Genomic DNA, 13580 nt, shown 5'->3' on the forward strand with positions numbered 1-13580 from the left:
TGTGGATCTTCGAACATCTACATTTATGGTAGGTACAAAACTGTACTATGTTCTTCATCTCACATTGCTGCAGTCCTTACACTTGGGTAGAATCCCAAAGCAGAGGTAAGGGAGGATGGCCAAACTATAAGGAAGCAGGAGCTGCCAAAATGCCCTGCAAAACAGCAGTGGCAAAACCAGCCCTGGATTTAGAGTAAAGTGGTAGGTGATAATGCCTAGAAAAAGTATGCACTGAACTCCAAGTAGCTGCCTCCAAAATATCCTTAGTTGCCACCCCCCTTAAAAAAGCTGTCGAAGTGGCAGTAGCCCTAGTGGAATGAGGCCTAATACCAGCTGGAATCTCCTTGCCATGATGGGAATAACAGAAAGCAATGCAAAACCCAATCCACTTAGAAATAGTTTGTTTTGACACAGGCTTGCCCTGAGAACTCAAAGCAAAAGAAACAAATAACTGCTGAGACTGCCTGAACCCTTTAGTTCTGTCCAAATAATATCGCAACTGCCTGTGTACATCTAAAGTGTGCAAAATCTTTTCCCCTTTATTTTGGGGATTTGCATAAAAAGTAGGCAAATGAATAGTTTGGTTTAAAGCCACACTAGAAACCACTTTAGGCATAAAGGAAGGATTAGTGCGTAAAGATACCCTATCCTTATGGAAAATTAAGAAAGGCTCAACCGCCATAAGGGCCTGCAACTCAGAAACCCTTCTTGCAGAGGTAATAGCCAACAAAAAAGCAGTCTTCCATGATAAAAACTTTAATTCAGTAGTAGCTGCAGGCTCAAAAGGTTGTAGAGTGAGTTTCTCCAACACAAAATTGAGATCCCAAGCAGGAGTAGGAGCTCTTCGTGGGGGTCTTATATTCTTTGCCCCTCTAAGAAATTGCTTGAACAAAGGATGAGAAAACAATGGTGGGTCACAATTATAGTGAGCCGAAATTGCTGCAGCATGAACCTTAATAGAAGAGAAGGACAAACCTTTGTCCAATAACTCAGTAAGATATTGAAGAGCCACACTTAAATTAGGCTCAGAAACATCAAAATCCTTTGCTGCACTCCAAAATAAAAATCTCTTCCATTTATCTCGTACACTTTCCTTGTACTAGGCCTTCTAGCTTCCAAAATAACATTCAAAACTTGCTGTGGAAGTGGAGGCCCACTATGGTTCAAAACAGAATATGCCAGGCTGTTAGGTGCAGAGAGTGAAGCTTGACATTGAGCAAATGACTGTCCTCCTGAGACAATAGGTGTGGAATCGAAGGCAAAGGCCATGGAGGCTTCCGTACCAGGTTTCTCAGTAATGGGTACCAATGCTGTCGAGGCCAATCTGGAGCTATCAAAATCATCCTTGGCTTGTCTTGTCTGGCCTTTAGTAGAACCTTTGGGAGGAGAGGCAGAGGCGGAAAGGCATACACATGAAGATTGCTCCAACTGAAGGAAAGAGCATCCACTTTCCAAGCTGTGGGATGAAACCTCTTTGTGCAAAACTTTGGCAGCTGGTGGTTTAGAGGAGAAGCGAACAGATCTATGTCTGGAGTTCCCCATGACACTGTCAATTTCTGAAATACATGAGGATCCAATTTCCACTCGTGGGGATCCATAATTCGTCTGCTCAACACATCTGCTAAGGAGTTCTGTGCTCCCGGCAGAAACCTTGCCTGAAGATTGAGCTGTAAACTGAGAGCAGTCTCCCACAAAATCATTGCTTGCCTGCATAGAGGATAAGAATGTGTTCCCCTTGCTTGTTGATGTACCACATGACAGTTGTGTTGTCTGTTAGAATCAACACCTGCCCTGGAAGAAGTAAATCCTTGAAAGCTATTAATGCAAACTGGACTGCTAACATCTCCTTCAAGTTGATATGTAGATGTTGTAGTCTGGCAGGCCACTTGTCTTGTATCCACTTTCCATTTAGATGAGCTCCCCAAGCTTTGTCTGAGGCATCTGTCGTTAAAATCTGACTCGCCTCTGGCCGGGTCACAGAGAGTCCCTTGTTTAGGTGACATTCCTGAGCCCACCACAAAAATTCCTTTTGAATGCAAGGTATTATTTGAATGACAGTGTCCAGATCCTGGCAGTGCTGTGTCCATACATTTTTGAGATACCATTGTAGCTTCCTCATATGCAGTTTGGCATTGGGAAGCACCAGAATACAAGATGCCATGAACCCTAAGGCTTGAAGGACTGTCCTTGCAGTCAGCCCGGACTGATGAGATAGTTGATGGAAGTAAAGGGAAAGATTCTCTTGTTTGTCCGGGGTTAAAAAGGCCATCTGGGATGCTGTATTCAGTCTTACACCCAGAAAGCACATGTCCTGAGAGGGTACTAGACTGGACTTTATTTCGTTCACAGAATACCCTAGGCATCTTAGCACTGCTATCACATATTCCAAATGATGAAGAAGCTCGTCCCTTCCTTGAGCCAAAATCAGGCAATCGTCCAAATAAGGATAGATCTGAATTCCTTTTAGCCTGAAGAAAGCTATCACTGGAGCCAGAACTTTCGTGAACACTCTGGGCGCAGTAGATAAGCCAAAGGGCAATGCAGAGAACTGATAGTGAGAAGTCCCAGCTCGAAAACGCAGATACTTCCTGCAACTTAGTCTGATAGGAACATGAAGGTAAGCCTCCTTGAGATCCAAAGTTACCATCCAATGATCTTTGCCCAGCAGCGGTAAAAGCTGCTGTAACGTCAACATTTTGAACTTGGGAATGTCCAGATAAGTGTTGAGGATAGATAAATCCAAAATTGGTCTCCACGTGTTCCCCTTCTTTGGTACTAGGAACAGGCGAGAATAAAATCCTAGGCCCACTTCTGGCATAGGGACCGGCTGTATGGCCCCTATTTGGAGTAACAGAGAAATTTGCTTGTGAGCCCCTATTCTTTGTTGAGGAGGAACGTCTGGCATGCCTTTGAAAGGAGGCAAGGTATGGAAATAAAACCTGTAACCGTGGTGTATGATATCCAATACCCATCTGTCTTGGGTAATTAAACTCCAATTTTCTTTGAAAAGTGCCAACCTTCCTCCCAAAGGTGCTGCCAGACGAGAAGGCTCTGGCAGCTGAAAAGGTAGGTCATTGGGTCTGTTTACGAAAGGACTGACCCCTGCCCTCACCTGAAGACTGTGCAGGAGAACTCCCTGTTCTAGGCCTGAAAGAGCCCTGAGCTCTGCCCCTACCACGTCTAGATCTACCCCTAGACTGGGAATCATAAGAAGGATACGTCCACCCCTTAGTAGGCCAATTTCTACTAAACTTTGGAGGTTGAACCTGCAAAAAATCTTTAACAGTCTGCATAGACTTAGCCTTGTCTTCCATTTTCTTTAAAACTGCCTCAACAGGAGAGCCAAACACATCAGATTGTAAAGGAGCATCTAAAATCCTTGTTTTAACATGGTCAGATAAATTTTGATCCCTCAGCCAGGCGTGCCTGCGAAGAACTGACCCAGTGGCAGCCACCCTAGACGAGGCCTGTACAGCATCAAAACCACATTGCAAAGAATGCTTACCCACCTGTTCAGAAACATGTACTAAATCTTGCAACTCCTTACAATCAATACCTTCCGCCAGAGCATCAACCTTAGACTTCAATTGTGAAAGTAGATAGTTTTGGTATTTCAACATGTGAAACTGGCAATTCAAAGCCCTCATAGCCAGAGTGGAAGAAGTATAAACTTTCTTTCCCCATCTATCCAAGGCCCTGGCTTCTTTATCTGCAGGAACCGGATTCTTGACAACAGACGCCTTAACACCTTTAGGCCCCTGGCTAACAGTTTCTGGGTCTGCCCTAGGACTCTTAAAAAGATACTTATGAGCTTCAGGCACCCTGTAATACCTATCCGGTTTAACAGGAGCTGGAGGCAAAGAATCAGGATTAAGAGAAGCCTCTGTAAAAACATCTTCCACTACATCCAAAACAGGAGGTATAGCCAAAGGCCTATGCTGGGGTAAAAACAAAAATTCCCTAAGCCTTTTCCTGGAATCAGAGAAGTCCTGGCCTTCCCACTTAAAATGCTCCCTCATGGAATGAAGAGTTTCTGAAAAAGAAAAATCCTCAGGAGGAGAAGCAGAAGGAGTAGAATCATCCACATCAGAATCAGAATAAGGAGAGTACTCCTGCAAGTCTTCAGCCAAGACTCTGAAACATCCGAAGCCTGCTCAAAACTCCCTAGCTCAGGCTCCACCCTAGGTCTCTTATCAGGAGGGGGCAAAGAACCCCTAATCAAAGTAATCAAATCTTCTGCCATTTTAAGCATATGCTTCTTGGGCACAGTTCCCGAAGAACTAGGGGTGACACCAACTGAAGCTAAACCTGGCCTGCCTCTGGGAGAAGCCTTGGAAACAGAAGGAGAGGGCCTAACCACCCTAGGCAGGGAGGGAGTATAGTAACCTGAGAAGCCCCATCAGCCTGACCTGCCTCCTGAGAGGCCACATCCTGCAATAACAAAGTCTCTCCCTGGGATCCCAAAGAAACCTCCGGTGGAACCACCGGCTCCACCGACACCTCCAAAGAACCGGCGTCCGGTACGGACGGTTCTTCTAGCCTAGGCTTAACTGCTTTGTCCTTGCGCTTCTTCGAAGAAGCGGGCCGGAGCATCCGACGGCATTTTATAATTGAACCGCTTCCCGAAGACTAACCTGGCACAATCTAATCTTCTCTTTATAGTGTGCTTATTGAATCTAGCACAAGAGCGACACCCAACAACGTCGTGCTCAGGCCCTAAACAAGGAATACACAAAGTATGGTAGTCTCTATGCGGTATCTGTTTCCCACAAGAAATACAATTATTCACTTTTTCTGACATCCGGTAAACCACTGAGGCAAGAAAAACTAAAATATTCCCAACGGGTACTTAGCCAACTTTGACTCGGTCTGAAACTCCGAAATCGAACAATTTCAGAACGCCAACCGGCACTTGCAACGCTGCTTCTGCATCGGACCATGCGGCAAAAAAGACTGAGGATATGACGTCGGTCATGCGCATTTGTACCCTGACGTCCTGATGTCAGTCAAATGCGCCTTGACCGACGTCAGCCTTATACTTTGATATTCGGGCCGACCGAGGACAGCGGACTACCCAAGTGTAAGGACTGCAGCAATGTGAGATGAAGAACATCAGTAAATCCTTACCCCCCAAGGAATAAACAAAGGAAATACAGCTGGAGATCCACCTGGACAGAGTGACTTTGGAAACAGGAGACCCCATTCTGTTTTCCGAAAAGGAAACAAACAACTGATCAGATTTTCTGAGGTTTTTCGTTCTGTGCAGATAAAAACGTAGTTGTCTGTGTACATCCAATTGATGGAATTTGAATTCTGCCTTGTTTGAGAACTGGGGAAAAAAACACAAGGCAATTCAATGGATTGATTAGGTTACTGACTGACGCCACTTTGGGAAGAAAGTAGGGGTTCGGTCCAAGAGAAACCCTGTCCTTATGAAAAATCAAGTAAGGGGGTTTTGATTGATAGAGAGTGAATTTCTGAAATGTGTCTGGCTGACGTGATGGCTACTAAAAAGACAGTCTTCCAGGTCAAGAATTTTAAATCATAAGTAGCTGCAGATTCAAAGGGGGATGAAGTAAGAGCCTGCAGGACAAAGTTTAAATCCCAAGGCATGACAGGTTCCGATACTGGAGGACGAAGTAACAGAGTGCCCTTCAGGAAGGCCTTACAGAGTCTATGAGCCATCAGACTAGGCTCATTAGCGACATGAAAGGTAGAGATCGCCGCCAATTGGACTTTAATGGTGGCGGCCGCTGAGCCTTGGTGAAAAAGCAGAGACAAGAACTCCAAAACAGATGAAATTGGAGCTGTGTAAGGGTCAATCCTTTGGATATGAGCCCAAACTGAAAATCTCTTCCATTTGCTGGAATAAATCTTCCTGGTCGAGGGCTTATGAGAGGAAGATAAAATATGAACTACCTCCGGCGAGAAATGATGAAGCCTAACTAATGACGGAAGTGGAGTAGCCAGGCTGTCAACTGGAAGGTCCGCCGAGAGGGATGGAGCTGCCCTGACATGTGTGTCAGTAAGTCTGGTCGTGGGTCCAGAATCCAAGGAGCGTCCGCAAGGTAGGGATGGAGAAAGGGGAACCAAATCTGACGAGGCCACTGTGGGGCAATCAAAATCATTCTGCTTCCCAAGGACTGCGCTTTCTGAATAACCTTTGACAGCAAGGGGACCAGAGGGAAGGCATACAGTAGACCGGAGGGCCAATCGTGGACTACAGTGTCCCTGGGTGACTCCCCCTGAAGGGGGATCAACGTGAAGTAACTGCTGCACTTGGCATTGAGGGGGCTGGCAAAAAGGTGGCAACAAGGCCGACTCCACCTGCGGAAGATCCGTTCCGCAACTTGACAGTTCAGGGACCACTCGAAAGGCATTAGAATAGCTCTGCTTAGCCTGCCTGCGATCACGTTGGACTTCCCCGGAAAGTGCGTGGCCACCAGAAAACGGGAAGACGCTGCCCACACTGCCACACTCGCACGGCCTCTCTGCACAGGGGATATGACTTGGTTCCTCCCTGCTTGTTCAGATACCACACCACTGACATATTGTCCGAGTAGATTGTAATAGTCCCGACAGGAAGAAAGCTCTGAAGTGCCTGCAACGCAAGTAGCACAGCTCTCATCTCCAGGACATTGATATGCAGATGCATCTCGTGCTCTTGCCATGTGCCTTGGACTGTCCTGCCTAGATAATGCTCCCCCACCCCATCTGAGAGGCATCCGTGGTCACCATGGCAATCGGGGGAGCCGGAACGAAGGGCTTTCCTGTGTCCAGATTGTCGGTGCGAAGCCACAAACTGAGATCCTGTTTGCAACTGTCCGTAAGTAGAATAGGGTGAGAAAGAGGAAGACGTTGAAGACACCACTGAGCAAAAAGAAGCCACTGAAGGAGTCTCATATGTAACCTTGCTAGAGGAACTAACAATCGTCGCGGCCATAGTCCCCAACAGTTGGAGAACCCATCTTGGCTTCGCTCTTCGCAGAAGGAGCAGGGTGTGAACTTGTTGTAGGGCTCTGATTCTTTCCTGTGGTAGAAACGCCCGCATGAGGACGGTGTCTAGTTCTGCACCTATAAAACTGACATGCTGTGAAAGCAACAAGGCAGATTTTTCCCAGTTCAATGTTATGCCCAACTGATGACACAAATTTATAGTGGCGTCCTTGGTCTGAATTAGTAGATGCCTGGTGGTGGCACTGAGGAGCCAGTCATCCAGATATGGAATCACTTGGAATCCTTGATGTCTCAAGTGAGCAGTCACCACTGCCATGCATTTGGTGAACACCCTGGGGGCTGTGGTGAGACCAAAGGGCAAGGCTCGAAACTGAAAATGACTGGCTCCCAGCCGGAAGCGTAGGTGACTCCTGGATGTCCTGTCCATTTTGATGTGGTAGTAAGCTTCCTTGAGGTCGATGGAGCACATCCATACTTCTTTTCCCAACAATGGGAGAATAGACTGCAATGTGACCATTCGGAACTTGGACTTTTGTACATGGTTGTTCAATTGGCTGAGATCTAATACGGGTCTCAGGTCCCCTGTTCTTTTCGGCACCAAAAAGAATCTTGAGTAAGTCCCAAATCCGATCTGGTCCGAGGGGACATGTTGGATGGCTCCTTTTTCTAGCAGCTTTGAAACGTCTGAAGCTGCATAATCCCTTTGACTGGGTGGAACATCTGGGATTTTCCTGACTGGAGGGGGGGTCTGACGAAAAGGGAAAGACATAACCTCCGGAAATTATTCGTAAAACCCATTGGTCCTGGGTGATGTCTTGCCAGGCCTCCGGGTATAATGAGATTCGACCCCCGACTGGCTCCGGAAACACACCGTCGGGCCTCCAGTCAGGAGCGAAGGTAGGGAGAACAGCAAAAGGAATCGCGGTCTCCCGAGTTGTGGGGGCCTCCTCTGCCTCTAGGGCAGCATCTCCCTGAATAACCCCCCCTCCTCTACCTCTGGAGGGGGGCTCACCTTGTGCACCGGAAAAAAAACTTCTGTGATTTCTTGAACCACATTTTTCCACCCCTCTGGGCCTTGGGATAAGGCCTAGAGGGAAGGGAAAAATGGATTCCTACAGCAGACAGAGTTTTTCTCTCCTGCTCACACCTGGTGAGAGCGTCTTTCACCTTGGTTCCGAACAAAGAGGAACCATCAAAAGGGGAGTCGGTGAATGAAGACTTGAAGGCCTCCGCGAAATGACAAAGGCGCGCATCCAGGCCCGTCTCCTAAGGACGACTCCTGAACTTGCTGCCCTACTCGCTTCCTCGGCTGCATATGAAATCAGCCTCATGGAGGAGTTAACAATGGAATTGAGGGTAGACATCTGGGCGTTAACAGTCTGGGTCACCGCCTCAGAAATGTTACCCGTGAGAATATCTCCAAGCTCCTTGAGGAGATCTCTCTGGAGCCGTGTAAAGTGAGATAAATAATTTAGTGACCGTAAGGTAAAGGTCACTGAAGAGAGGGTACGCTTCCCGTACCGGTCCTAGACTCCTTGTTAGGAGGATGGACAGTGGAAGAAGTCTTGGCTAATTTCTTCTGAGTGGCCGCTGCCACCACCATGGCATCCACAGGGACTCCCTTGGAAAGAAACTCCTTACACGGGGGAGCAGACAGAAATTTATTGGGTCTCCTGGTGACTGGTTCCACAGAGTCAGGGTTCTCAAACACCCTTCAACAAATCAAATCCAGGAGCTTGTCGAAGGGTGGAGACACCCAGGAGGTGGAGGGCTGAGCACTGAAGGCCTTCAGGAAGACCGACTCCTCCTCAAGAGGGGGCTTTGGACGGCCAGTCACCTCTTTGTTTCAAGATCTCTAGGATGTCAGAGAAAGAAACACCCTCAGAGGATGATTTGGGGGACCCCTCCCATTCCTCGAGGTCAGTATCTGATGTGAGAGACTCATCCTAGGAGTCTATGTGCTTCCTCTTGCACATTTTCTTTCTAGGGGTCTCCTCAGGCAAGCACTATGAGGGGCCCACTCATGGGGGTACCCTGAGGCCTTGGGGCTCCGTTGTCTAAAGATAGGTGGTGATCAGAGACCCGCACCGGAGTAATAGGGGACAGAATGACCGACCCGCATGATGTCGCTGATGATCTGGCCAGCGCACTCTGCATGGCCTCAAAAGGCTGGTCCCCCCCGAGTCTGAGGAGCGACCAGCCTCCGAAGCCATGACAGGAGTCGGACTTCCCCTCGCCGAAGCACCGAGAGGGAGACTAGGAACCGCAAGATGTCCCAAAGCCTCTCCCTCAGGTCCGACTGAAGAATCCAGAATCATGAATCCCGTGGACGGCGCAGATGGGGTCAGAGCTGACGTCTGCACCGATAAGCCAGGAGGGAACATCGGAACCAACCTGGAGACATCACACAGAGCTGAGCACTCCAGTTCCGAACGCTGGGATGTGCTCGAAGGAGGAAGTATCGAAGTAGGTTGCAGGATGGGCTCCAGAGCCGACTGGGACGGAGCCAAGAACAATTTTGCCAAGACCGGCGACTGAAGGAGTCTCTGCATCACTCTATCGACGTCCACATCCGATAATGTCCTGGAGGATTTGGAGGAGAAAGAGGGAGATCGAGACCTCCTCTCAGGTGATACTTGCCTAATACTAGGCGATCGGCTCCAAATAGGTTCCAAAATGATTGGAGCAGACTCCGGTTCCGTCACCACTGACACTTCCTGTGGCCCTGAGGACAGTGGAGCCAAGGATGTCGCCGCTATTTTCTCCAGAGGCTCCGAGGAGACTGAAGGAGCCGGAGACCTCTTTTTTGATTTCGTGGTTTTAGCTTTAGAGCTGGAAGCAGTTTCCAGGCCCTCTTCGAAGGAGGGTTTCAGAAGTCCCTTCAAAATGAACTTATTCTTTCTTTCCTGAAGGACCCTAGGACTAAATGCATGACAAAAGCTGCATGACTCCTGGAGATGGATTGCTCCCAGACAATATACACAGACAGAATGTCCATCGGTAATGGACATTTTACAGCCACACTTTGAGCATTTCTTAAAGCCCGAGGGCTTTTTAGACATCGTAACCAACTACCACCAATCACCAAGACAAAAATTACAGGTACGGAACCAATTGGAAAAACAGAGACTTACACCACACTTAGAGTGGGGAAAAAACTACCACTATCAAAAAACTAACGCACGATCCTCTGACACACAAGGGCGGGGGTAGGACTAAAACCTCTAATTTAAACGGTTTTAGACCGGAAAGTTTGCAACACAGGGAAGCAAGGGGACAGACTAGGTCCTCTAACTGAAACGGGCCTAGCCTGTTGGAACAGCTAGTGGGATACCATAGAAACAATCACACACACACAAAATAATACCGAACGAACAATAGCTATTAAAATAGCTTTTTGTTTTCAATAAATTCTCTCAAGAAGAAAAAAGGGTACTTAGCCACAGCCAAGAGCGAGACCACGTACAAGCTACACGAGCGACAAACGAGATCTGGGGATATAGAGCAGTGCAGCATGGGATACCATCTTAGCCCAGCCAATAGAAAGACTTTGAGCTAGAATAGTTTTGGCAGAGTCAGAGCCGACATTCGGCTCCGAACCCAAGGGTAAGAATGTAGGCGAGATTGCACTACATAACATCTTTTGTTTGATTGGGACAAAAGGATCTGAATTGCATAGACATAGTAAGGCCTTACCTAAGCTTAATACTACTGGTTGACAGAAAAAGCAAATATTATAAACTGAAAATCAAAATGGAGAAACTAACTGGAGTACTGAAAATTATAAAGGGGATAAAATAACTGGGCATAGGATCTCCAGAAATAAGGACAAAACTACATATTAATAAATGGAATTTGTGGGAATAATACATGCAGAACAGTGAAGGTTTAAGGAAAGAAATTAGCAATTTATGTAATGCTGGAGTGAATGACAACCATTAAAAAAAGAAAACATGTGACTGTATAATGCATGTTTATGAATTTTTTTTTTTTACTCATGTACGCACAGCTATGTCTTAAGTGATAACATAATAAAGGTGTTTAAAATTTTTTTTGTTCTGAGGTTGTTTTTCTCCAGTCATTGTAAACACCATCAAATTCTGGATGAATTCCTCTAAATTTCAAGCTTTATGTAAAGCACATAAAACCAGCGTTCACCTGTTATACAGTGTACTTTGGGCTTTTGACCATATCATCATGCAAATTAAAAAAAATCCATCAGAACAAGTGAACCAAAAAAAAGGGGGCTAACCTTTTACTATGTGGCTCCTTTTTTAACTTTTTCTTCTTGCCATTTGCTAAAAATAAAAAATATATTAATCTGTTAAGTATGAAATGTATTAAATGACAAAAACTATGACAGCTACCCTGCTGGCAAAAGAAAATATTTACCTTTTTCTTCCAGTTGCTCTTTAAAGCTTGTTTTTTGAGACAAAAGGTCTTGAATACCCTCTGTATCATCTTTACAAAGTTCTATGGCTTTCTCATTGGCTTCTACAGCTCGCTTACACTCCCCCATCATAAATAAGGCGTGGCAAAACCGGTAATGACCCTGGGGGAGAAAAAAAAAAAACAGTTCAATAATTGTGTTGTGCACTGCCAAACTATCATTGGAACAGGTGCTTTTCAAGAAGTCAGGTCCAATTAAATCAAATAGCAGTGGAATCACAAATTTAATCAAACATACAAAAGTAATGTTCTGCTTTACAAAAATGACTTTTTTCGGCTTTTCCTGTTTGGGGTTGCCACAACAGAACTATAGTCTGCAGAACGATTGGCTATGGGCTTTATGGTGTCAAGTTGGTAGCACGGCACCAAACCTTCCACAGAAGACACACACACACACACACACACACACGGCCAATTTAGAGTCTGCAACCCACCTGCAGTATGTCTTTGGGATGTGGGAAGAAACACAGCACCCAAAGGGAGTACCATGCAGACTCCACGCAGAAAGCACCCCAAGAGAATAGAACAGGTGAACCTTTTGCTGGGAGGTAGCAACACTAAAGTACAGTTTTGTACCTACCATAAATGTAGATGTCCGATAGATATGCAACTGCAGTCCTGACATATGGGTTGCCCTGCCTCAGGCAGCCCTTCGGTCGGCCGGATTCCAAAGTCTGGGTCCAGCGCCGGCTGATGTCGCCTCCTCCCAGACGTCAGAGCTGCTGGGGTATAAAGGCATCCACCGACGCCATCTTCTTCAGTGTTTCTTGCCCCAGATGCCAGGTGCCCTCCAAGGAAGGCTAAATTTTGTGAATGGATAAGCAAAAATTTCAAGACATGCACAACAGTAATAAACAGATACACCATAACAGATATCCCCAACTAAATAGGAGAGGGGGAAGGACCATAACAGATATCCCCAACTAAATAGGAGAGGGGGAAGGACCCAAGGGAAAAAACAGAGGGGTAGGAGGGAGGGAAAACCTGACTGCAGTTGCATATCTATCGGACATCTACATTTATGGTAGGTACAAAACTGTACTATGTCCTTCAAGAATGCAACTGCAGTCCTGACATATGGGTTGAATACCATAGCCAAGCTGGGGGTGGTAGGATCTAAGCAAGGGATGGTGTAGCTAAAAGACCCTGCAGGACAGCAGAAGCAAAGCCTGCTCGGGATCTGGAGTATAAAGGCAGGTTGTAGTGTTTGGTAAATGTATGCACGGAGCTCCATGTAGCAGCCTCTAGAATGTCCTTTGTAGCCACTCCTCTTAGAAAGGCTGTGGATGTGGCTATAGCTCTGGTTGAGTGTGGTCTTATATTGGCTGGCACACTCTTTCCATGGTAGGAGTAACAGAATCTGATGCAGTGTCCAATCCATTTTGAAATTGTTTGGAGACTGCCTTTCCTTGCACTCCGGCAGCATAGGCTACAAATAGTTGGTCAGACTTCCTGGTGGTCTTTGTTCTGTCCAAGTAGTAGCGTAATTGTCTGTGTATGTCTAAAGTATGCAGCAGCTTTTCCCCTTTATTTTGAGGATTGGGAAAGAAAGTAGGCAGGTGAATTGCTTGATTTAGAGACACCCTGGATATCACCTTTGGCATGAATGAAGGATTGGTCCTTAGAGAAACTCTGTCCTGATGGAAAATGAGAAAGGGAGGTACTGCCATGAGGGCCTGTATCTCAGAGACCCTTCTTGCTGAGGTAACTGCCAACAGGAAGGCTGTTTTCCAGGAGAGGAATTGCATTTCTGAAGTTGCTGCTGGTTCAAAAGGAGGAAGAGTTAATTTTTCCAAGACGTAGTTGAGGTCCCATGCAGGAACTGGTGGTTTTCTGGGAGGCTTGATATTCTTTATCCCTCTTAGAAACTGTCTTAGCAAGGGATGCGAAAACACAGGTGGATCACAGTTGAAGTTTGCTGAGATTGCTAAGCGTGTATTTTAATGGATGAATATGAGAGGCCCTTATGAAACATTTCTGCCAAGAATTCTAATATCTGAGGTATGCTCATCAGTGATGCATCCTGTCCCTTTTTGGCATTCCAGATGATGAATCTCTTCCATTTGGCCGCATAGGTTTTTCTGGTGGAAGGTCTGCGTGCTTCCAGCAAGATTTCCTGAACCTTTACGGAGAGGGTGTCATGGGACAAAGTCAGGGAACCCTCCAAGCTGCCA

General features: G+C 46.4%; 1 protein-coding gene across 1 annotated transcript in view; it reads right to left on the reverse strand.

The window, feature by feature from the left end:
- Positions 1-13580, reverse strand: part of LOC122802402 (E3 ubiquitin-protein ligase TTC3-like) — a 317715-nt gene that overhangs the window by 79200 nt on the left and 224935 nt on the right. The window contains exons 6-7 of the mRNA XM_044072026.1: positions 11350-11509; positions 11210-11255 (exon numbers count right to left, since the gene is read on the reverse strand). Of these exons, the coding sequence (XP_043927961.1) occupies positions 11210-11255; positions 11350-11509 (206 nt within the window). The remainder of the gene's footprint in view (positions 1-11209; positions 11256-11349; positions 11510-13580) is intronic.

Source organism: Protopterus annectens, chromosome 5.part0 (assembly GCF_019279795.1).
Source record: "Protopterus annectens isolate FY-2018-M chromosome 5.part0, PAN1.0, whole genome shotgun sequence".
Classification (NCBI taxonomy): domain Eukaryota; kingdom Metazoa; phylum Chordata; order Ceratodontiformes; family Protopteridae; genus Protopterus; species Protopterus annectens.